General features: G+C 45.2%; 1 protein-coding gene across 1 annotated transcript; it reads left to right on the top strand.

Moving 5' to 3' along the window:
• Positions 1-441: 441 nt before the first annotated feature.
• LOC108003791 (homeobox protein OTX1 A-like) lies at positions 442-14,981 on the top strand. Its single transcript, XM_062087399.1, has 4 exons — positions 442-644; positions 949-1,405; positions 9,735-9,889; positions 13,204-14,981. The coding sequence occupies exons 1-4, from the start codon at positions 606-608 to the stop codon at positions 13,921-13,923; spliced, it is 1,371 nt and encodes a 456-aa protein (XP_061943383.1). The 5' UTR covers positions 442-605; the 3' UTR covers positions 13,924-14,981.
• Positions 14,982-26,415: the final 11,434 nt, after the last annotated feature.

Raw genomic sequence — 26,415 nt, 5'->3', positions numbered from 1 at the left:
TTGGATCGATTGTATCCCTTCTAATTTTACACCATCGATTTTATATATGCTTCCAGCTTATTCGAACGAAGCGATGAGCGTCTATAATTGTCGATAATAAGTTTTCATACGCGATGACAGTTTTGGGGTAAATTTGTGAATAGAAAGTAAAGGGAAAGCGAAGGGTCGTGAGTGAGAGCGATCGAAGTTAAATAACGGGGCTTAATTGTTATCCGGGTTAATCGAAGCAAGTTGTGTATCATTGGTCAAAAGGACGGGCCAAGACCAGCCATTCCTACGAGTATCCTTGTTCGTGCCAAAAGGTCTGTTCCGAAATCCCCACCCTCGTTTACGGGGAAGGGATAAAGGGCCTGAAAAACTATTTAAACTGTTAAAAGGTGGGGATAGTTACCTACACGGGGTAAACTTGTAGCTGGCAAATTTGCCCGTCAATTCTATCATACTTCTCGAACGAGCAACAGTGTCGGAGGAAGAGTAGTCAGAGAAATTTTAAAAGTAAAATAAAATGGACAGTGATACGACAACGAAACAAGTCAGTGACAATTTTAAGATAACGTAGTACAGAGACGAAAAATCTTTCCCTGAGTTTATTGGATTTCGCTTAAATGGACTACACGCAGTACCCCGAGCTTAATCAAAGACTTGTAAGTTATCATTGCGATTTTAATTTTATAATATCCTTTTATAAGTAATATCTTAAGCATAAATAAATTTAACCAATTTTGACTTATATTAAAAAAAGACATATATATATATATAATATTCCGTACCGAAGAAAAATGAAACAATTTATCAATTTACCCCTCAAGAATATATTCATCCATTTATAACAAAGTTTCCCAAGAAAACGAATTCATCGAAATCCATCAAAATCGAGTAGCAGACTTTTTTCTTTTTTCTTTATACCTACTTCTCTGCGCTAACACGATGGCGAAATTATGGTTTCAGGTGGAGGATTACGAAGGTTACTGTTGCGGGCGAAACGGCAACGTGTCGGTATCACAGGAGCCGACGCCGAAGGTGCCGGAGAACAGCGCGAAGTTATCTTCGCAGGCGAGCCAGAACAATCATCGGGAGGAGAACAGCTGGTGGGCGGTGGAGGAGGGCGGGGGTCAAGAGATAAGGGAGCGCGATAAGGGTGCAGCGGTGGCGGGTGAGCTGGCTTGCCTCGCGGGTTACATGGCGGGGTACTTGAAGGCGGCGGGCGCCACTTGCGCCCCCACCGGTAGTCCTCAGTACCATCCCCATAGTCATCCAGCAATGGGGGTTGGTACTCATCCACATCCGCACTCTCACCCGCACCCGGGTGCACCGCATCCTGGCCTACCTTCGCCGTTCGCCCTCGCTACTCACGGTCATCCTCACCCTCATCCCTTGGAGCACGGCCTCGCTGCGTTTCCTCAAGGTTAGTCACTTTATCTCACATACGTATCGCGCCTCCGAATCTTTCAAACAATCGTGCTTTCTTTTTCTGACTTTTTTCTTGGCCCGGAGACAATAATCGAGTTCCACGACCGATTTCTCGATTTCTTCGGAGATAAACGAGTTTCGGAGTATGCTTGTGGAAAATTAAAAAAAAAGAAACGGTAGCGAAGAATGGATGTTACGATATTAGAGTTATTATCGTTTCAAGTTAGTTCTACGCGGGAACGGTACTTTAAAGAAATTTAATTTAATAGGTGAAAAGGGTAGTTGGTCGTTTAGAAAAATAATTTTTTTCTTTGTTAAGTTAAAGTTTTTCTCGACATTTAAAATGTCCTTTGTTTCCTTGATTTCCGGGTCTTTTATTTTTGACAAGTAGTAGTCATTTACCTGTGAATGCGACAATAGTTCGTTGGTTGCGATAGGTAATGGAACAAAGGATATTGTCATTTTCGAGCAAGTGAAAGTGTTGATGTACGAGCGTGAGGTGGCGTTAGCTGTTCGTCGGAACGTTTCTTTTAACGATTCAATTTTTCCTCTTTTCGCATAAACTTTCTCGTTTCTGATCTGGTGAAAAAAGGAAAAATTAGAAATTGGTTTAATTCGATTTTCATTTACCAAAAAAGAAAAAGTACGAGCAAATGCGAAAAGTTTAGAAAAATATTTCCTTTCTTTCATTGCCTTCAACAGCTTCGGTGTCGTAAATACGAATCGTTTACCCATCTCAAATTTCCCCAAAAATTATTTTATTCTTGCGTTTTTTTTACGAGGCTTTAAAAAGAACATTCGTTTGATTGGGAACGAAGGATTGATACGATTAAATACGTATTGGATGGATTTATTTGGTAGCTGCAAACATTTCGTACCATTTATCCGAGTTTTACGCCCCCGATCTCATTGCTCGATGGATGATACACGTTTCCTGCATTTCGCGAATCGTGCGGTCTGTTATCTCCTAGTAAAAGTATTTGGTCTGTGCGCCATACCAGCCATTATTGATTGTCATGCAAATCGATGCATCGACTGAAGCCATACAAAATTATCCAAGTAAACTCAGGGCTTCTTTTTAACTATAGTCAACCCGTGTAGTCATTCCGTGGCAGGCGCTCCCGTGCGTTTCTTCTTGCCTTCAAGGTATTGCCCGAATTCTTTTATTAAATCGCAATTAATTTCCAATCCGATCGCGTCAAATAAATTCCGATCACGGAGCAAACTTCTCCAATCTTCTCCCTTTCTTCTTTCGTTTCGTCGAGAATAAAAACGGAATCATTGGTGCCGCCAACTGGTTAAACGAAAAGTAAAAAATGGAAAAAAAAAAGAAAATAGATAGATACAGCAGAATGATCAGAAATAACAAGCGACGGTACAATAGCAAGTCGTTTCGAGCGTTCGTTTCGTTCAATTCGGCCGGACCCCACGATTGATCAACTCCTTCCTTTCATCTTTCCTTCGCGTTTCCACGCGCGTCCTCGCGCTTGGGATACATGCCCGCGCTTTCTCTCCTCGTCTTCGTCTTTTTCACGAGGGGAGGCCAAAGTTGCGAAAGAGAAAGAGGGCGAGAGAGAGAGAGGGAGAGAGAGGGATTGGAATGATGGGCAAGAGGGTGGGAGGAAGGGGCTGGAATGCCCCAGCGAAGAAGAGTAGAGAGAACCATGAGAGTAAGCCGCTTATCAGGGTGGCAGCAGGCAGTATAGGTCCAACCAACGCAGATAGGTGGGTTTCCATGGAAACACGGATCTGTCCGTTAGGTCCCTACGTACCCGCGTCCAGCCGCCTATCCGTTGTAGGCGTATCCGCTACAACGAAAAGCCGTGGAACGAGAGAGGAAGCAGAGCCGTCGTGAGTGTCGTCCCTCTGTGTCTGTGTCTGCACGCGTTAGCGCGAAAGAGGCGATCGGAAGAGGCCGGGGTAGAAACAAGGCTCGTGGCCGCTGCAAAACGAGAGAGGAATCGGTAACGAAGCGTGGAAACGTTTTGCATTTTTATCGCTCGCCGTGCACCCTGGCGCGAGCCGAAAAGAGGATGATTCCTCGGGTAAAGATAAGTCGAAGAAGCGTAGAACGTGGAACGGCGATTTATACACAGAGGGAGGGAGAGAGGGGGCTTCGTTTTCGAACACTTTTAGGCTCACACTTTCTTTCTCGACTCGTAAGTTTTTTTTCGGTTATACCTTGGATTGCATAGTATGATAAGGGATTATGATAAGATATTTGTGTTGGTTTTCGGGAAAATAAAGGATTTCGGATGAGTAGAATTTAATAAAGAATTGTTAACAAGTAAATACTGTTCGAAGTAAACGTATACACGTATCAGTGAACTAACTACGAGTTAAATCTTGATCTTAAGATCGTTATTGGAGCATGAATGATAGAATCATTGATATTTGCGAATAAAAGAGAAAAAAAAAGAAAAAAGAGACCCGTTAATACAACTTCGCGACAACCAATTTGCATAAAGTATAAATGATTTCGAAACTGGATATCCAGTAACGGATTAATTAATTTCATAGTTCGTTTGCTTTCGCGTTCAATGAACTGTCGCGGTCTAACTTTGAATTATTCCAAGAATTTTTCCAAAAACGATCGTCCGATTTTTTTGCCGAATTTTTCTTCTCCTCCGTTACGACTCCATTGTAGCCTCGAGCCTCGCGGTGAAATCTAGCATCACGGAATACCGTACGAAATCGGTCGAAGCTAGGAATGTCGCGTGCCGTGAAAGAGGCAGTTCGTGTCGGATAATTCGAAGGCCGAAGAATGTTTGGCCGCTGCGCTGTGACAGTATTTATTTTATTATGCAATCGGACGGTGGGGTTCGAGGGGGCGAGTAAAAAAGAGACAGTAGCTCCGGGCGAAGGGTGGGTCCGAAGGGGAGGGGTGTCGAAACGTTGTCGTTAACGCGCCGAGGTTTCTCTCCCCGTTGTTCGGGGATGGATGGATGGAAGAGCCACCGGGTACGTGGGAAACGCGTCACATGCCTCTCCCTTTTCTCATTCGACTACTACTATTTGTTGTCACAGAGAAATTGCCCGTCCACTTAACTTCCTCCGCCTCTCGGCGGAGGGATCGTGACGCGTAAACATCCACGCCTCTGATTCTTTTTATTCGATATTCAATGGCTAGAATCGAATTCCAATAACCTGGAAAAAGGAACGAGTGTATTCGATCTTCTTCGTCTTCTTCTTCTTCTTCTTAATGTAATTCGCTTTTCTTTCATCCTCTTTGAGAAATTGGAATTTTATTTATTTTTATTTCTTTGATAAAAATTGAAATTTTGATGTAATTTGGCAAGAATTGAACGCGAAGCGGGATGGCGATTTAACGTTTCATCGGGGAGATTGTCAATTCGATAGAATTTCAATCGGTCAATTAGGCGTCAGGTTAAGGGTGGCACGTGGCGGGAACACGTGCGCCCATCTCTGTTACGAAGTGGCCACAAAATAACGGGCTAAACAAGCAGGAAACGAGGCGAAAGCGAACGGAGAGAAATCTTGCGGTACGAATAGGGAAGAAGAATTCGGGATCGTTGGACGCGTGTCACGGGATAAATTGAGTAGGCGGACGGTCCTCGAAGGGAAGGGATCCAAATACACAGGTCCGGCCCTGCTAATTGCAGGATAAACACTCGAGTCTGAGTGAAATATCACGTACAACGATATCGATACTTGAATCTATTTCCCCGACACGTGTTGTACGTACTTGGTGGAACGAACCGTCGATTTCTAATTTCTCCATCCGCCCGATAATCCGGCCAATTTACAATTTCAAAAATGGCTGGATCCTTCCCCCCGTTGCAAATTTTCCACAACGCTCGCTTCTTTCCAATCCAATTCGTCCGTTCGAGAATGGACGCTACTTTTCCACGAGTACCTGTATTTTTTTTTTTCCTTTTAAAAACGTACGTGGATACGTTACACGAAGCAGGTGGACACAGAAGAGGAAAGAGCGAAGGAAAAAGGCATCGGTTGGAAGACGGTAACACGAAGCTTATCCGATTATTCGCTTGTCCAGGATGCGTGTTGGTATTTCGTTACTTACTTATGCTTCTCTCTGCTAGATTACCGCGTAAGAACGGCTAGATCCGAAGGCCACACGCGTTTCTTTCCGTTCGTTCCGTCGAAAAAGAAGTTGGCGCGATGCTTCTCTCTTTCTCTCTTTCTTTCTGTGCCTCGATTTTAACTCTCGCATCGAACACGTTCTGCGCGTCTTCCTTCGAAAGGAGGGGGAGGGGGAAGAAATAATGCGGTTATACGCAGCGAAAGCGGCGAAAGATAAACGATCCCGTACGCGGTTATCTGCTTTACGCAGCGATTTCACGGAGGTCATACCGTAAACGCAAAGTCGGCCAAATGTTTTCGTAACTGATGGCCTTTTAGAATTCCGTCTCTCATCGGTGGCGGCACGTGCTATCATCCCACGGTCCCCCCTCCGAATAATCCAGACTCCCTCCCCCCTCCCTTCCACGTTCCCCATCACTAGCGGGCCCTGTTCGTATTTTAGCTTTTAATTAATTTTCGATTCCCTTCCCTTTCCGATCGAGTTCGTTCTTTCCTCTCGATATTCGACCGCCCACTCTCCTCTCTCGGTTTTGCCGCATCGAATTTCGCATCTTGTATTCTATGAATACCGAAATAACCAATAACCGCCTCCTCCTCCTGCCCGCGGGACGAGATTCCGAGTCTTCACAAGGATCGTCCACAAGATCGCCTTCTTCTTCTTCTTCCTCCTCTTCTTCTTCTTCTCTCGATTAACCGAAACGCGCTTTATCAATTTACTCGAGTTCGAACTTGACCAACTTCGACGATCATGGGGGACGATCCTCGACGCGTAATCGCTCGTTCCTTGTTATTCGCCTTAATTCCTCAATTTTTTCTTCACTCGTGTCTCCCCCGTTATTTATTATCCGAGAAAGTGTACGTACACGCGTAGGAACGTTGCGACGAGCGAGCGAGCGAGGAGCTTAATCGCGCCACGTTCCCTAGAATCACCATATTTCATATTGCGTGTACAGTTTTAGATACGTATCGCGGATAGTAAGCGCTCGTGTAATTCATTTCGCGTGATTTCATTCATTCTTTCGAAACGCGTGAAAAATATTGCTGACGAGAAAGAGAGAGAGAGAGAGAGAAAGGGAGGATTGATTAAATTTCAATCTCCGTTCGATGCCTTTATGCCTTACGGGTAATCGCCTCTTATAATAGACGCGAATATAGAGATGGCGTCTATTTGTTTTGGTTTAAGTTGAAGAAGTCGTGAATCGATCGCGAATCGTATCTCGTTCGAAGAGAGAGGGGTTGTCTGGGAGAAGAGGGCGGGGGGAAATTACTGTGAAATTTTGTTATCGGTCCATTGACTTCCTCCGTGATTCCGTTTGCCGAAAGCTCGAAACACGAGACCCCGCGCCGAGGGGAAGGAAGAATCCAATAAACGGAAAACGAATTTGCTATTAGGGTCGCGTCTGATCTCGTTGTGGGCCAATGAGCCAGAGCAACCCTTGTATCAACCCCCAGGCCTCGTCTCGCGCTCACGATAATAAATCGAATCATACTCCAGGACGCAGCGGGTGTTTGCCGTCCCATTAGGGTTGCTTAGCTAGCCGGTTTTCGCCGTGTATCCGAATTTATTCTCCTCCCCCAAAAAAATTTTCCCAATTTTCGATACGTTTTGAAATTCGTCCGTCGTTTAAATCGTCGGGACGACGTTCGAAGCGGTATTAAACTATCGACCGACGTAACGGCATCGACAACGGGAAGGAAGAAATTACATTTCGCAATGAAACGCGATGGATATTTTTATCGTTCTCTTTCCGCTTCCCTTTTTTAGGAATGTAAATAAATTATACATTTCTACGGTGTTTGCAAATAATTTCGAAATTCGAAACGACAAAAGCACTAATTGGAAGCACGTGAAACAGAGAATGCTCGAAAGACGAGAAATACGAGGAAAGAAATTCAGAAATATTTCGAAAACGAGAAGAAAAAGTTGCAAGGCGAGGTTCAAAACGAGGAAGCGGAGAAGCAGAATTCGCGGAAAGTTTGGACGTGCTATCTGTTTAAACTGGAGTTTCGAATCTGGTCTCCCGCGTACGTAGAATTGGAAGCAAACGAAGGGCTTTTCCTCGCGCGCCCACTCGACGCCGCGCGGAGGCAGGCGGAAGACCATAATCGGAATTCCATTGTCTCGTTGGTGGATAAGGGCCTGGCTTTCACAGGGGCCGATGTATAGCCGTCGGCAAAGGCCGTCGTTAACGGTAGCGCTAACGCCCACTCGACAATCAAGCATTCTCTCCGCGTTGGATCCGTTCCTCTCTCTTTCGAAGCCCAGAAGCACTCTCATCCCCTTTCGCCCGACCTCTGCTCGCTTGGATATCCGCGCACAACGGAAGATACGGATCATAGATTCAATGATCGCGGGCGTGTCGTGGCCATCGTTGCGACCACGGTAGCCGACCATGGAATTTTACATTGTGCCCGGCCGCAATCATTCTCGACGATCTGGCCACACGTACAACCAGATAACCGACTCGACCAGTTCGTTAGCCGGCGATCACGTGTGTATGCATCATCTTTGGCGTCATCGTCATCATCCTTCGCTTCGTCGTTGTTACTCGTCCTTATCGTTCCTTAAGGGAATGAGAGTTCAGAGAGGTAGAGAGGGAGAGAGAGAGGGACAGATAGATATACCACAAGACCACTCCTTCTCTTTCTTTGAAGTTTCGCCTCGTTGTCGCTTTTCATCGACGAACGCTTGTGGATTAATTTTTTTCACGTGCCGTCCAGTCCAATTCTATAGCGATAGCGATAAATTTCTGCTAGTAGAAGCTGTTCCATTGGAAATATAAATCGTTCGATCAGACGGGTGTTTAAAATCGCGGCAATGTATGGATGAAAATTATTTTATTACGGAAAAGTCGATCGATCTTTCGAATAAAGTTATTGTTTCGAGAAAGTCGGATTTAAAAGTTGGAAGATGGACCGACCGGTAGCACGATCATCGACGCGCATCTATTAATAATTGTAATCTTATCCCTTCTCTTCCATAGGAGGATTTAACGGGAAGAGGGATAAATGTACGTACGATTCGTACAATATCTCGCTCGCTTTCTCTCCTCGTCGTAAACCATTCTCCACTTCGCGTTCGCGGTAGTGGAGCTACCGCTTTTAATTCCTCTCCCTTCTTCTCCTTCTCCTTCTTCTTCTTCTTCTTCTTCTTCTTCTTCCTCCTCCCTCCTCCTCCTCCTTTTTCGTTCGCTCTCCTCTCCGCCTGTTAAACCTACTCACCGATGCTTTCTCTTTTTGCTACACCATTGTACTCCTACCTCGCAATCATCATCCTACCTACCTCGACCTCCCCCTTCCCCCTCCCCCCCCACTCTTAACTTTACACGCTCGATTATATCGATTCTAAAGAGGAAAAAAAAAAAGGGAAAAAGACAATGGCCGTAATTTTTTGATCGAAACGGTGTAATTAATTCACGCACAATAATAATAATAACAATAATAATATCCGGTCTCTTAAAAATAAATACACGACGATCGCGTAGCATCCCAGTTGGGCGATGATTTGGACCGGTACCCTCCCCCTCCTTCCCCCCGCACACCATTCCTTCCTCGACTTTACGATCCAACTTCCAACCGGGAGACACTGGCGAAGCGCAGTTTTCCAACCTCTTCTTTTTATTGGTTGGAACTGTTGTACGTTGGCGTGTTGGGTACCATCGTTTCCAGAGAGGCAGCTGGGAACGAACCGCGACTTTGGTCCTCTTCGGATGGTCGTGTATTCCGGGGTGTACCCCCCCTCCTCCCCCGGCCCCCGTCCCGCCGCCGTCCTGACTTGTCGTCCCCCGTCCCCCACCCTCCTCTCCTCTCCTCTCCTCTCCTCCCCCAGCCCGCCCGCCCCGCCGCCCCTGTGACCCCCCCTCATAAGCGGATTACGTGGGTCCCGGAACGAGGCAAGCGAGGCTCGATGGCACGAGGAAGGTAGAGGAGGGTGGGTCGTAGCGGGGAACTGTTCAAAATTACGCTATCGCGACCTCGCAACGCTTACACCCCTCTGCGCCACCCCCTTTTCTGTCCTCCGGTCTGCGGTACCACACCGATGCCTTATACCCTTTTGTCGTTGAAAGCCTCTCGAAAATCATCTTCGACCTATCTGTTTTCGAATCGAGAGAGAGAGAGAGAGAGAGAGAGGAAGGAAAGAAAAGTTGTTGGAAAAATGATGGAAAATCACGAGGCTAGGCTACGTTCGAAATTCGATTATAATATTCGTTCGAGTGGCGGAGTTTCTTTCTAATTGTGATTCGCCTCGATTGTTTCAGGGATGAATCAGCGGAAACAGCGCAGAGAGAGGACAACGTTTACCAGAGCGCAATTGGACGTGTTGGAAGGATTGTTTACGAAAACGAGGTATCCGGACATCTTTATGCGAGAAGAAGTTGCACTGAAAATTAATCTACCGGAATCACGAGTCCAGGTGAATTTATCTTTCTCTTCCTTCTTTTACTCCTTTTCTTACCTCTCCTCTTCCTTTATTCACTCCGCTTCCTTCCTTTCTCCCCTCTTTCTTCTCTCCTCCCGAACGAACCGTTATTGTTATCCGCCTGCATGCCGACGAAAAAATCGATTCCGCGGGAGCGAATCGAAAAGAGGAGAATTCGTCGGCTTTATTCGTCGCGTACGGATTACCCTATCCAACAAGTCACGGGAGAAACGACAGTGACAATCTCGGTCGAGCGATAGCAACGAGTATAGGAGAGGGACAGAGGGGAATGGGAGTGTTTCGTGCCTCGGCAAGCATGGACGAGATTTAAGGTATTTACACAACGCGGTGTCGCGCCCTACGTCCCTCCGCTTTCCGCCATTGTCCCACCCGTGGCTGTACATTGATAGACGAGCTCGTTGACGCTTTTATTGCGGTCCTCGTAACATCTTTATTTCGGGATGGCCCTCGCGGCGAATGTACACAGGCGATCGCGAATCGCCATTCCATCGCGCCCCCCTCCGCTTAGGGATTCGCCTATTCGTTGAACGATTCACTTTTCGTTTTTCATTCGATGGAGAACGGTCGAATTTATGCATTTACAGATACGTATCGAATCAAAAGCATCTTGCCGGACGAGGTCGGAAGTCATCGAGCTCGATTAAAGCGATTTCTCATTGGGAAGGGACGAGAGTCTCTCGATTTACCGAGATTCAGGACGCATCCGGAAATTCCACGGAGTTTCCACGCGAAGTTAAGCCTTCGAGCCTTGAATGAAGGTGCAAAGGGTGTGATACATATATATATATATATATATACGTCACACGAATATACATACATCGTGCACGTGAACGAATAATACCGAAGGGGAGAGGTGGATAAGGGAGGAGGGAGGGGATCTAAAAGTTTTCGAGGGAGAGGAGAGGAGAGAGAGAGAGAGAGCTGTATATTCCGTTCCGTACAGAGTTATCTATACCCTATAGGGGTGGTGGGAAGGGGAGTAGAGGTGTGTTAGGTGGAACACAGAAGCACGATGTATGGAACACAACATATAGTTGATTTGTTCCTGGATTATAGCCCTTCGTTCTGTCTCGCTCGCGAGTTTCTATACGCCTGTCCTCTCTGCGAGAGAACGACACAGCTGCGCGCGATGTTTGCTACGTTTGAATGCGCCAGGTCGTTCGTCCATCATTTACGATCGAGGAGCGCGTCAAAACGTTATTTTCTCGGTGAAAAAGAGACGAGCCTACTACCCGGCTACTGCTACCATCGCCACCAACCGACAGGGATGGGAGGGCGATAAACTTCTCCTCGCGAACAGGTTTACCTTACGAATTTATTCTCGTATTAAATTCCTCTTCCACGATAATCTTCGATATCGCGAAAAAAAATATCCGTAACTGTTCCGATCTCCACTCGATAAATTAAAAATTATCGCGAATGATGCGGGCATCGATTCTCAGTAGATTCCAATGTTCTCCAACAGACGAATCACACGTATTATCTTCTAATGATATCTTTTCCTTCTTCCTATATGATATATATATATATTAATAGCGCAAATAAGAAAATATATTTGTCATAACTAAACTGTCAACGCAGCTGCTCTAGCTCACTGGCAAATGGGTTGGTTTTCCATGTTGGATGCTAACCAGATGGTGATGCAATTTACACCTAGCCATCGATACACAGAGTAGTGGAGAGAAACTGACTGTGGTTCGCCCCGAGGGCTTCCACCGGGGATGGCACCAGGACCCGTTCAGTTGGTTTTTGGGGTAGCTGCGAGTTGTGTGTTGTTTCTGGGGGGAGGAGGAGGGAGGAGGGAAGGGGAGAGGGGTGTCGTTGTGCAAACACGGGCCGGTAATGGGCGTTTTCTCTCTCTCTCTCTCCCTTCGCCTTCGTCCGCAGATCTACACCTCTTCCTTCCTCTCGTCACGATCATTCCTCTTGCGGTTGATATCGCGCAATATTCACGTTTTCACGTGGCTCTGATCTTCGCCTCTACGAGGGAGTCGTGTTCTCGAATCGAGAATCCGTTCGTCGACCGACGAACGAAGGAGAGGAACGGTTTCTCTCTTATCTTATTTTATCTTATCTTATCGGGGATGATCGATCCTTCGGAATTTCCGATTCCGAATTTTTCGCGCTTCACGTTCAATTTCTCGTTCATCCCACATATATATATATATATGTGTGTGTATATATGTATGTGTGTGCGTTGTATATTCTCGACGAGATCGGGACGCGACCATACTTTTCCCTTGCGTTCTCAACTCGACCCAACTCAACGCGACTGGATTCATGGCGACTGGAAATCCCGGTACACGGTTGGACGATTCGCGTTCTTCGTAACAACTGTTACAATACTGGCCGATAATAACAACAATAAAGGCGGATCTTGCTTTTAAAGGCACGGGCATAGATTCATAGGATCGCACCCCTGGCCACATTGTGTGCCCGGATTACAGAGGGTGCGTGAGGGGGAGTGAAAGAGGGGAAAGTCTGCGCGGAGAGCGAACTTGCGGCCTACTACGGGGGATACTTTTTTTTTTTTTGTTCATGCTCGGCAGTATCCTTGTCTCTTGGCAGAGAGGAGGGAAAAAGAAGGTCTCTTTCCTTTCTACGGGCAACGGCACACTCGTCCAATTTCGTTTAAAGCGTTTTCGTATCACGAGCCTCCTCCTGCGTGTTATTACATTCACGTCACCACGAATGAACGCGTTTTTCGATAAATTATTCGATATCTGTTGACAAATAGAAATCGTTGTGCATGCATATATATATAAAATATCATAAATACATATATGATATATTTTAGATAGATTTTAATTCGCGCACGCGTTCTGGCAAAGCGAATATCCCGGGGGATAGTGCACACGTATACGCAGAGCGCGTAAACTTTCATACACACCCGTGTAAAAGCGTATAAAATCCCCTGAACTCTTCTCCACCTCCTCCCCCTCACCCTCTTCGTTGTTATTGTTACGATTTAATGAAATGTTACGGCCGCCCGCCCGCGATTACTTTCCCATTGCGCCGATTAACTCTCCCCACGGTTGCCAACGGTTCTTCCTCCGTCCCTCGTGGCGGGACACCTTTTCTTTTCGGCCGATCCCTCGCGAAAGAGAAGCTACCCCACCACCGAGAGATACTAGCCGACCGTTTCGCCGATCTATCGTCAAACTTTTGATTCCACTCTCGAGGAGAAGAAAAGCGTGGAAAGCGAGAATACGTCGAACATACGCATCGAGGCATTATTCGATCGAGACTTAATCCATCTTCCTTTTCTTCCTACTTTCTTTTCACAGGTTTGGTTTAAGAATCGGCGAGCCAAATGCAGACAGCAGTTACAGCAGCAGCAGCAGCAGCAGCAGCAACAACAACAACAACAGCAAGCCTCTCCTTCGAAAGGATCGCCGAGGTCGAGCCAGTCGCAGAGCAACTCGAGCAACGGTAACAAGATGTCGACGAGCTCGACCGCGACTCCTAGTAGACGTTCCTCGCCTGTGTCTCCGCCACGAGGGAAGGAGGCCCCTGGGCCTAACTCGCCGCTCTTATCGACGACATCCACGTATCCACGATTGGGGGTGACACCGACAGGCGGCAGCGGGGCGAACAGCGCTCTGACCACCCCATCTCCTCCTCTGACACCGGGCTCTAGCCAGTTACCACCGTCTTCTTACCCCCCACCGATGAACCAAATTCATCACGGCGAGTATGGTTTCACTTGGAGTTCAGCGTCACCAGGCTCGGTGAACCCGAGCCAATGTTACGCCGGGCAGACTTACAATGCCTACCAGAACCCTTACACAAGCGGCGATTATTATCAGACCCAGATCTCTCACATGCATCACAGTCCCCAAGGAAATTATCACCATCCCCAGTACCACCACAACATGGCGCTCACCTCCTCCATGTCCCACTTAGCCAGCCACCATTTGAACGCGTCCGGCCCCAACGACATGACCGCCTCGTCCGAATCTGACGGTTACATACTGCCCGATCAAAAGTATCAGGCGATGGTATAGCGGTCCAGCGGAAGATCGACGGCAATCTTGAATCGCGGCCAAGAGACCGCTCTCGGATCGACACCGGCGGCGTACAACTGGCGTCTCAACTCGACGCCCAATTGCTCCGAGATCAATGGTAATATGGATTCCGACGACAACAATTGAGATGAAATTGCGGACGATCGAACGAGAGAACACGGATCGCTCCATCTCGCGTTTCTCCATTCTTCTCCTTTTCCTTCGCTTGTTTTTTTTTCTTTTTTGTTTCTAACCGAATTTTACGCGAATTCTCGCGCCCGGATATCGCCGTACATACATATATATAGATACACGTGCATTCACAGAGCATTCGAACTTTCAACGATGGTATTGCAGTGCGTTTGGTGTGCAGTGGTTGCCGTATTGAATACAATGTAATTCTTTTTTGTGGAAATTTATTTCACCTCGTGAACGATACTGAAGAACCGAAGGGAATAACAATATCGAAGGATGGGATTCGCTTTAAAATAATTTCACGATCCGTGGAAAGTGAAACGTTTGCGGCTGAGAACGGATAACAATTTTTGATTTATGTATAATCGGATAATTTGTCGTCGATCTAATTAGCGAATTAAGTTTTCACTGGCTTCGTTTTTCCTTTTTTGAAAGAATTGGAAAGATTGAAAGAATTGGAAGAATGAGAGGATAAATGGATAAATAATGTGTATTTACAAAAGGAATTATGTATAAAAATCGAGCCATAATTTATGATAATACATTCTTCGTTGTCTTTTGTATTTAGGTCGGCCTTGAATATCTGCCTAAATAATGTAACGTATATATATATATATAAATATGTAGAGAGATAGAGAGAAAATCTCTCACAAGTTGTATCTCTCCTAACAAATGTTCTCCTTACTAACGAAGGATTATTCCATCAAATGCGAGTTCTCGAATGGAATAATCGAGCAACGTAACAATTTTGATACGATACGATTCGATGATCGAACGAAATTCTTTATCATTCGAACGATTAATAAGAACAATTTGTCGTTTCCTTAATTCCTAATAAAATATATCCTAAATTCTAAACTAAATTCCTTCGATCGGAACACGATATTCCGACCGATTGTATTTCGTTGATTTAATTTCGCAATCGCCCGCTATCCCTAAGGAACAAGTAAACCATTGCTGATATTTTTGAGGTAATATCGTGAAGCTCACACACAGAGAATTCGTTATTCATAATAGATAAAATACGCCGAGAACTTGCGCGATAACGTGATCGCTTGTTTTATTATATATATATATATATTCTTCGAAACGTAAAATTCAGAGACAATCGAACGAACGGTGCAATCGTTTAAGGATCATCGACATTGATCATTGATCAATCGTGCGTCAATGGGAGGAAGGGGGGAGGAAGAAAAGATGAGGGATAACAAATCGCAAATTCTTTTTTTTTTACTCCTTTCTTTGCTTTTATTTTTCGCGGCGATCGAGAAACATATAATTCCGCGTTTCATTACTCTTTGATATTTTATTTTAAGAAACGAAAGAAGAAAGAAAGAGCAGACATCTTATATATATATATATATAAATAGCAATCGGCGAGATGGATGAGAGCAGCAAGCACATCGAACATGAGGAAAGGAATCCGCGAACGGATTTAATGTGTCGTTTGCTTTTTTTCTTTTTCTTTTTTTTTTTTTTCTCTCAATGCTGAACGAATACTCACCACTGCCGTTATCATTAAGTGTTAAGTATATTATCTTTATGATTCTTATTCTTACGATTAGCATTGTATCGATAATTATTAATTATCATATCAAGCCACGGCCAGTAGCCGGAACTTTGTTGTAAATAAGAAGAGCAGAGCGTGCGCACGCGTGAGAGATGGAAGCCGAGATGATCGAGAAGCCGACGAAGATCCAGCCAGCTCGGAGATCCCTTCGATCTCGCTTTGGAAAAATCACTTTGCCCGAAAGATTGCGTGGATGCGTGGACGCTATTCTCCAAGATTCTCGTCGATTATTCACTCTCTCTCTTTCTCTCTCTTTTTTTTCATCGGAATTCGAATTTTTTTTCGCGCTACGCTCAATGTAATCCGGGCAAAAATAAAATAAAATAAAATAAAATAAAATAAAATAAAATAAAATAAAATAAAATAAAATAAAATAAAATAAAATAAAATGAAATGAAATGAAATAAAATGAAATGAAACAAAATAAAATAAAATAAAATAAAATAAAATAAAATAAAGTAAAATAAAATAAAATAAAATAAAATAAAATAAAATAAAGTAAAATAAAGAAAAATAAAATAAAATAAAGTAAAATAAAATAAAATAAAATAAAATAAAATAAAATAAAGTAAAATAAAGTAAAATAAAATAAAATAAAAAATAAAATGAAATGATATGAAATGAAATGAAATAAAGAAAAAAGAAAAATACGCGTAGTACTTTTGGAGGGGGGGCAGAAGAGGGAAAGGAATACGAAAAAAAGCAGGTTTCACTGTTGTAATGGTCTCCGAATAAGAAAAAAAAAGGCAAATACATTAAAAGAAAAACAATTTAAAAAAAAAATGCATACTTAATCGTGAGTGTATATTTCGTGTATACAACCCTAATGTATATTATGGATTAGATCGTAAACGCAATTAAAGAAATGAAAAAAAAAATATCGATAACAATTAATGATAGAAAAATGAAAATGTAAACCGTAATGATTACGTATTGTGCGCACATGAATACGTTAAGCAACTTTGTAATAAATATGACTCAAGATGTACAGAACTATCTAAACTTGTAAGATACATGATGATTGCTTTATCATGAAAATCTTCCTACGTCAAAATAAACCATCGCATATTATTAATAAAAAAAATTTGTCCGATTTATTTAACCATCAACACACACACACACACACACACACACACACACGGAAATACACGTACAAAACAAACAGCTAAGAATCTTTCTAATCTCGATTAGAATATCGACATTTGCTCGCATCATCTGTTCCATCCTCTGCGTTTCTTTATTTCTTACTCGACACAACGAGACCAAACATATCCTACAGAAGGATGAATTTCGCGAAAGAAATCGAGAATTGTTCATTTGCCGAAGGATATACGAATAAAAATCATAGAAAGAATACGGGATAATATCAATATTTGAACGAAATCATATTTGAATAAATCTAAATTTATTATTAAAATTTATTATAGTTAACACGAAAAGAATGATTATTTCAAAACGCGAATTTTCGTAAAACTTTGGTCACACATTTCGAGAGACAAGGAACGCGCCACGAGCCAATGATACTCTTCCATCGGTGCTTTTAGATCGCGATTCTGCCTCCTATTAATCACATTGATGTTGGCAAGTTCTCCGCGCCTCGGGGTTGTAATTTTGCTAATGCACTTAAAATTAATTAACATTAAAACGGAGCCGCGTCCCGTTATTCGAGCGGGCTCCCGTATATCGATCGCGAGCCATTAAAAGCCATATTAATTACAGACTCGTGGCCACCGTAATCGCGGGCGCAATTTGCGTACACACGTTCTTTCCCGATGTTATCCTGTTTTCCACGAAATTAAAAAACATTTGCCCGGCCGACAAAGTAAAGTAACCAATTTACGACTCTTTACCACCGGCAAATAACAACGTTTCACGCTCTCTCCCAGAGATCGTATCGGGAAAGCCAATATTCATCGCCGTTTACCTTTTAACTCGCGCTTCTATCGCGCCCCGCCTCCTCAATAAAAAAAATTTCTCTTCTCTTCCCCAAATCAACCCCTCCCCCCATTCAATCCGTTATACCTAATTTCACTTATTTATTTAGATCAAATCAACAGATGATAATCGCGAATTTATTTATCACAATAAAAAATTCTCTTCCAAAATGGAGAGTTGAATCGTCTCGAATCCACGGAGGTTATAATTAATCAATTCGAATGATCGGTGCGTTCGATAAAATTGTTGGCAAAATCCGTTCCCTTCCATTCCTCCTCTCGTATCTTTCCAACTCCATCTTTCGAAACTATTATCAGAAGGAGTAATTAGTTCGTTTTATTATCTCGAAATGTCCCGTATTCCCTTTGATACGATCTGGCTTGAACTTGCGAACGCGGAGAGAATGTATGTGTTTGTGAGAGAGAGAGAGAGAGAGAGTGGGTGATGGGAGAGAGATAGGGGAGGATGATCGAGAGATTCGCGCGTGGATAGAGTCCTGTTACGGTCCATTAAAGGATCGCAGGTGTACGCGTTTGTAGGTACGCATGCATAGCGGGTTGGTCGTTAATAGAGTAGTGAAGGGTGGCGTATCTCTAAGTGGCCTAAACTCGGGGGAACAAAGAACCCCAAAGCAGCCGAAGGCATCGGGCAGGCCTCTGCCTGACTAATTGGACGGAGCGGGTACCTGCCTACCTTTTGACGTCGTAATAACTCATCAAATGTACGGGCTATAACAAATCGGCCGTTATACCTAAGTACTAAACCGAGTTTCTTTGATGACCCTTTCGCAACTTTCACTTCAAAAGAGGATACACGGGATACTTTTAACCCCCCCGTTGAATTATTTGCACAGCCAATTTTAATCTTTTATTGTGATTCGAGCTAACTGTTCCGATTTTTCCAACGCTCTTCTTAATTTATCCGATTTATCGTATTTATCCTCTTCGTAAATGTGTTTTATATCGAGTAAAGATGATGTATGTACATATTTCTGTTGCGAAAGAAATATACCTTTCGAACGAGGGAAGGAAATAGTTTCGTATCGATGCATAATTAGATGCAGTTGTTCACATCGGGGAGAATTAAAAGAAATTCGCGTTCGTTGCGACGTTTCACGTACAGCGGAATATTAAATCGTTCCGTTTCATCGGAAGAGAAAAGGTAAAAATAATAATTTGAACGCGAACGTAGAGAAAAGATGTATTTATGGGATATTTCTTCTTGAATGGTTGGATTTTTCCGGGAGAGAGTAACGATTTTAGACGGGTTTGCGGGTGTCGACCGTTCACTTTCAGCGTGGTAGAAGACAATGGCCTTGAACTTGGCCGAGTACTGCGGCGAAGAGTTAAAATCGGCTTGCGTTTAGCCGGATCCCATTATAACAACTCGGAGCCGGCCGTAAGCTTCATGGCTTGGTTCTGCTTACTGTGTCACCGGGCTAAGCCCCGACTTACCTACCTATCCTTGCAAACCGCTCTCTTACCCCTTTTCCTACAGCCTCCCTGTCTATGCCAATTTAATACTCGCATTATACCCTTATTGCCACACCTACCCTCAAACTTCGCCTCAAAGATCGGCCCGTTTCAAATCCATTGGTTTCATTCACGAAAATTTCACAAGTATAAATTTCCACGACTCGCCGCCAATTGTTGTTTCCATCGATCGATCGTTCGGCTGATTACCGGATAATCCGAGCCTGGTTATTTAATTTACAGACTCTGCCAAACTCTGTTCAGATTTGTCCCCGATTTCTTTCGAGTTACGCGCTTTCGTTCGAAACGATTGGAAATGGAGCGTCCCTTTCGATCAGCCGTTATTCCGATTGGTAAACGAAAGAAAAAGGAAAGAAAGAAGGAAAGAATAAAAAGAGTTGATCCGAGAACACGCGAGAGATTAGATAAGGTAGGTACGACACCGTTTGACCTGTATTTCGTTTGTTTTTTTCTTTTCCTCTCTCTCTCTCTCTGTAGCTCCATATCGAAGGATCACGCGAAAATGTGTATCAGGCGCTCCATCGTGTTTACGCGCATTATATTTTTCACCTGCGCCCAGCCGCCGACGAAGGCTGACACACGGGGGGGCAGGGCGTAAATCATACATTATGTACGACGAGTTTCGCGAAAAACTTGCGCGTTAAATGTTGCCGGCCGACTCCATTTGCTACAGCTGGTTCTGCCGTATTTCATCCGGTGGACAACATCGACGCGGCCGGTGACGGGAATCCCATATAAATATAAACGCGCCGATGACAATCGGTTTAATAATTTCGCGCGGAATTTATTCATCAATCCGACGACGTCTCGCCGCGACAAATCCTCGTCCCATTGCCTCGAAATTCTCGCTCGAGCGCGTCGAATATCGTCGTACGTTGCTCGAAAAAAAAAAGAGGAGAGCAGAAGAAAAAAGAAACGAAAAACAGTGACTGAAAAACATCTTTTCGATCTTATGCTCCACGTTCGACTCGATTCGCAAAATGCAAGGATGAAATTTTCGCGCAATCCAGGAGGATCTAGAAGATTGAGAAGAATTCTTCCTCGATTGGCAATATTCTAACGAGAGAAGGAAGTGGACGATTGGCGAGTGGATGAGGCGAGGAAGAATAGGCGGGGGGAGGAGGCGGCGGGATCAAAGAGGCAAACTCGCGCTACCGTAACTAGATTTCCCGTTCCCACTTTGAGGATTGCTTAATGCTCTATAAGCGGCCGTTTTAAACTCGATGAAATCGAATCAATCCCGACGAGCCGAGATCGCGCCCGCGCCTCAAATTCAATTGGACGCACAGAGGGGCTGTTGGTTAGTTGGCGCGCATCGTCCTCGGCCTCCACTTTCTCGCTTTGATCTTTTTCCATTCGTTCGAGCCGCAACCGATCCCGTCTCCGTTACACCGAATTCTTGCTTGCGTCGTTACTTGCGCCGATCGATGCAACTTGCTCTCTCTCTCTCTCTCTCTCGATTAGCGTTCAATTCGAAGTCGAAGCACGGTTAACGTTCAGCTCGAGCTCGTCGCTCCACCAGTCGCTTCTCGTCACGAGCAACACGCACTTTCGGATGCGCCATATTTCTTTTCAAACTCGACGTATGGATATTTATCGTATAAAGGGAAAATGAAGAATAAATCGAATAACCTGACGGAGGCTCGTTCACGAAATTGAGAAGAAAAAAAGTTTTCAAGAGGTTCTCTCCCTTCCGGTACGATTCCTTCGAATGGATCCGATCGAATCTCGATCCGATCTGTTTCGAAAAAGTCGGATCGGCCGATCGCGCACGAAGTCGAGCGGCAAGGTTTTTCCTTTTTTTTAAACGGAGGCCACGGCTCGCTTCGACCCAATTACACTTGCCGGCCAGGCCCCGGGGATCAGAAGCTCCGGCAGGAAGTCAAGGGGCGCGAATGCATTGTTAAGCTCCCTCTGTCCAAACATTCGGCTTGCTCCCAAGTAACAACCGACACACACGATATTTCCATCCGTCTCCCTTTTCTTTTCTTCCCTCCTCGTTTCCAGCCTCGATCGTTGCCACCCTCCTCCCCGTTGGAGGAGCTTGTGCTGGAAGTATCCGCAGGTAATCCTAAAAAATGGACCGTCGGTTTCCGCCGCTATGGGGTCGCTCGAACGCCACGCACGGATTCCATCCACGCACTCTTTCACACGCATTTGCGGACACACGTGCGAGCTTTACTCGAATTTCCTGCTACTGATTTTCACCGAGACGATTCCATTCGAGGAATTCGTTCCCGAACGATACGCGTTATAATAATCGACGAATTACGAGATGCTTAGAGATCCAAGTTCATTTAAGGAGAGGACAACTTTTCGCGATCGACGCGCAATCGCAACGATTTTTCGATCGTAGAAAATGGTGGAAATTCGTATTCTTCCGTGTATTCGACATTTTTTCCAACAGAGTCGGAAGAGAAACAACGTAGCGTTGTTGTTTTTTCCCAGCGACCGAAATTTTCTCGTTTCAAAGAGAAGCATCGGGGCAGCGTAAGAAAAAGGACGACGGTGCACAACGTTGGTCGCACGTTGGAGTGGTTGCAGTGTAAGGACAGAGTGGGGGGAGCGGAAGGAAGAGAGAAAGAGAAAAAAGAAGAAGAAGAAGAAGAAGAAGAAAAGAAAAGAGGAAGAGGGAGAAAGGAAAGGAGGCAGGAAAGAGGGAAAGATCAAAGATGGAGGAGGAGGGAGAAAAGAGGATGGAGTAAGATAGAAGAGAACTCCTCTCGGCAAAGGATCTTTCGTGCACGAGAGAAGAGAGAGCCGGGAGAGGGTCCTATAAATAATTAGCGAGGAGTCGCTCTCCGCTCGGCGGGCGTAAGCCGCTTACAACCCCCGTTCACCCTGCTCCTCGCCGCCTGGCCTCGGCTCCCCTTGCCCTTGCACCATCTACCTTCCCTCGGGTTCTTCACCACCCGATTGCTGCCCCTCGCGACCACCACCACCGCCACCACCACCCTCTTCCTCTTTCTCCGCCTCCTTCGCCTCCTCTTCCACCCACCCGCTCCTTCTGCTCGCTACCACCGCCTCTCTCCCTCTCTCTCTTTCTCTTTCTCACTCTGGATTCCTCTCTGCCTCTCCACAACCGATGAGAATTCCGGGAGGCAGCTTTCGTTCGCCCTTCAACGTTCGCAACCCTCTTCGTCAAGGGTCCCCGTTTCGAGAGATACGAACCGAACTCAAAGACGTTTGCTCCTGTTAAACTAGATCCGCGATACGTTCCTACATCCGCCTTCGTGTTTGAAACCACCGTGGAGAGATACAGGTTTGGAGAATGTGATACAGATTCATCGTTTCGTGTACGATCGAATCGTTAGCGATCGATACTATAATGAGCCCCGTGTTGCTCCATCGCTGCACGGGATTGTTTCTGAGTGGATGCATGATTAGACGGAAGAGAGAGAGAGGGAGAGAGAGTCGAATACTGATCGCGCTTAAAGGATTTCCCGTCTGTCTGTACGTGATCAGACATCGTTGGTTCGTTGAACGAGAAACGTTTAGCATCGTTTCATTTCGAAGGAGAAAAAGATAGAAGATGGGGAACTTAGTTTGGCGCGCGAGGCTAAAGGGGAAAGTTTAAGCTTTTTCACCACCGATCGAGCCATCATCGTTGGAAAAGTTGGCTCGAAAGTTGGCTCGGAATTCCGTTTAATTAATTACCCTCGCCAACCGATAGTAACCGCGATCACGTCAAACCTTTTAGCGCCAAGTTGAAAGTCGAGGAGATCTTCTCTGTATAGCGCAAACGAGCTTAACGAGCCCACGACCCTCGATACCCCCAGAAACAGGAGTCGTCGAAGAAATTTGTTTGTCGAAAACCAGATTTTTCTCGAAGAGGATATACGCGGATGCTGTTGGAGAATTTCTCGAGGAAGAAATCTTTGACTCGGTTCGCCCCTTCCCTCGTCTCGGAGGAAGAGAATTTTTTTTGAATTTACAGTCGTGCAACAGGAAGGGGAGTAGTGTGCGCGATTCGCAGGAGGGCGAGGGAGAGGGGAAGGTTTGGTACAACGGATCGGCTTAACATCCGAGGCGCCGATGTTGACTAACTGAGCTAACAACGTCGCGGCGTTTGCCACCGGAACGTTTGCCAGTCGGCACGTGGCATGGCCTCTCCGTGGCTGTCTAGTCGATTAGCCGAGCTTACGTTTATTCCCGCCTCGTTTGTTGCTCCTTTCGCCTCGTCACTCGCCTTCCCTTCTATTTGCTTTAAATTAACCTCCCTTCCGTTGTCTTTTCCTTTCGATCGCTTCCCCTCCCAATCCGTTCTTCCTCCACGCACAACAAATTTATGGATTAACGACAGATTTATAGGTTATCGCATCATTTCTCGACTTCTTCTTTTTCTCCCATCACTCAATTCTCCCATCGCTCCTCTTCGCCATTCATTCTTCCTCCTATACTTTCTCCCTTTCTTTCCTTCCTCTTTCCATCTCCCCTCCGCGCGATCATTCGATCTCGAATCAGAGAGGCACGAGTTTCCAGCAAGGAGGAAGCGATGAGATGATGCGAGTGGGGCGTCGCGACGCGTGCATACGAGAGCGTGCCCTCGGCTTACGTGCACACGGAACCTTACGCACAAAGTGAATCTCGGATTACCGGTCTCTGGGGCTCTGGTGGAAACCCTACACCACCGGTTGGTGGTAAAAACAGAGAAGCGCGCGTCTGGGGACGCGTGGACGCGGGAGCGAGATGGGCAAGGAGGGACGAAGGAGGGAGAGGGATGGAGATCGGGAGGTTTGATGGAAGTCTGGTATCCGCGGTTCGTGTTTCGACCGACGCACATCATCGTCGTTGCACTGTATTAATGGGGCCGTAATAGCCTATTTGTGATCGCTAATAGTCGAAGCCCCTTCTTCCCTCCGTCGTGGCCCGCTCCCTCGGGAAATCTGGACGGTACCCCCGGCAAAATGGATCCGCTGCTCTTCAATGTTCGATCAGCATCGAAGTGCGATTTTTTTCTCACCCCTTCTTTCCAGGGCTTCTCCTCGAATACTCGCCCATGCGAGTCACGGGATGCTCACCGGGAGCATCGTTATTTCGTGCTTGTTAACCCTTGCTTGATCGGTTACCCTGCGGATCGAAGTTGTTCGAGAAGCGAAAGAAAATTGATTAGGTCGTTTCGAATGTAACGAAAATCACGCGATAATGAATGAAGCTTAATCGAACGAGAAATTTGTCAAAGCGTATCGAATATCGAGGATGACAAAACACCAAATTTTCGAGTTGGAGAAAGTACAATTGTTTTTTCTTTTTTGTAAAACAAGTAAAAGATAAACGAAACAATTCGATCTAGCCGTTTTACAGGGATTTAATTTTTTCTCCTTTCACTTCACTGCAAGGGACAGTTGAAAGAACGGTTGAAAGAAAGAGCAGAGTATGTACATAGTGGTAGGTTAAATGGAAGAGATTTAAGTTAACCGACTTAAGTAAAAATTTAACTGTTCAATATTCGAGAATTCCGGAGAAGCTACAATAAATAGTCTTCAAAAAGTTTGTACCTATATTTTTCTTCCTTCCTTCCTTTACGACCGAAAAGGGGAAGGGAACGAAAATGAAATTATAACTCTCGTCCAATGTTCCGGTTTATGGAAGGTCCGCTCTTGTAATTGTATTACAAAGGCCAGACATTGAAACGTTGGAACAATGAAACAACATAAGGAGACGAAAAATTTGTGGGGTTTAAATTATTTTAAAATATTTTCATCCCGACGATAATTATGTTTCCGCCATTGTTATTTTGAGGAAAGTCGCGTGATTGAACTTGCTTCCCCGGAGAGGGGGGAGGAAGCAATGAACGCAGTCCGGGAAAGTCGATCGCCGGTTTGGAACGGAGAATAGGGAAGAAAGGCTGAGCGACTCGGTTTCGCTTTGTTCGTGGAAAATCTTTCGCGTCCGGCGGAATTCCTTGGACAATGGGAACAGGAAAAGAAGCGGAAAAGAAATCGAGAGGCAGGTAGTGAAAGATGGACGACCGCTGCAATCGTGTCTATGGACGGACAGGACCGATCAAAAACTCGTTAGTCCCGGTTTGGCTTCAAGGATAATAAATGTGGGAACGCGGATTGCTCCCTAGGAACACCCACTTCTTCCACCTTTATTCCGACCCCTCTTCCCGTATTACGCGATTTGAGGTCTTCCCTCCAACCGGAACAAGACGCATTTAAACTGGACGGATCTTTTCTTCCGCTTTTCTTTTTTCACGTTCTAAAAAGCGTTCGGATTCTCGATTCGAATTTAAAGAGAGACCAACGAGATACGGATTTCTCGGCGGGTAGGTTGGTCGATGTTGCAGGAGAATGTCTGGGGAGGAAGAAAGAAAAAAAAAAGAGATTAATTATTTATTTCCACCTTGTTGAAAAGAATTATTACATTTTTATATTCGAATCGAAGAAGAAGGCGGAAAGATTAGCAAGTTTCGTTCGATTTATCGTTAAAAAGGAAGAAAAGAAAAGAAAGATCGCATCTTGGGAAACGAATTATTATACGATCTAAGCGGAAAATATTTGATATTTTGACAGAGTTCGTGGTAGGCCTACAACGTGGCAGGTGACTGTCCAGAATCAATTTCTTATTGAACGATCTGTATCTCGATTCCCGCGAGTATTACGGTGCAGAATTACGTGAATGGGCCATCGGGGATCCGAGGTCTCTGCGGGGGCTCTGCCGAAAGATCGGTCATTGTTTGGAAAAAAAAGAAAAAGAAAGAAAAATCCACGAGTTACGCTCGACGTTCGTTCTTCACTTTCAATTTCTCCGCATCGCAAATTCGATATCGATATTGCTCGACCAGAAAAGAATTCATATCCGAAAGAATCTTTATTCAATTAATTGCCCCGATATATTAATTACGTTCTCGCTCTGCACAAACACCTCTCGAGGAAAATTTCTCGAAGAAGCAGCGAGACGCGAGAGGAAGAAGCCGTGGGTCCGACTCCCGTGGGGCTGATTCGAGATGATGACCGGCAAAACGATCGGATCCGCTCGCCGCGGAATCCACTCGAGTAGGATTCCGATTCGGTATCGTCCCAGCTGAACATGACTTTTCCCTTCGTGCCGATTCTATCTGCTCCCGCGCGATCAATCACTATCAATGGCGTTGGTTGTCGCCGTGGGTAGAGGGATTTGTTGGTTCACGGGCGGGGGAGGGGGATTCGAGTATAATAAGCGTAATAAGAGAGCCGGACGGACGGTGGCGAAGTCGATCGAATTTACATCACGATGGATGGTGTGCTCGACGGATTCGAACCGGTAGTCCGACGACGAAAAGCGCGAGATCCCCGATAAAAGATCCCCGGGGAC

The sequence above is a fragment of the Apis cerana genome, linkage group LG1 (assembly GCF_029169275.1).
Source record: "Apis cerana isolate GH-2021 linkage group LG1, AcerK_1.0, whole genome shotgun sequence".
NCBI lineage: Eukaryota > Metazoa > Arthropoda > Insecta > Hymenoptera > Apidae > Apis > Apis cerana.
The sequence above is the reverse complement of the archived record's forward strand: the minus strand, read 5'-3'. Positions and strand labels throughout refer to the sequence as shown.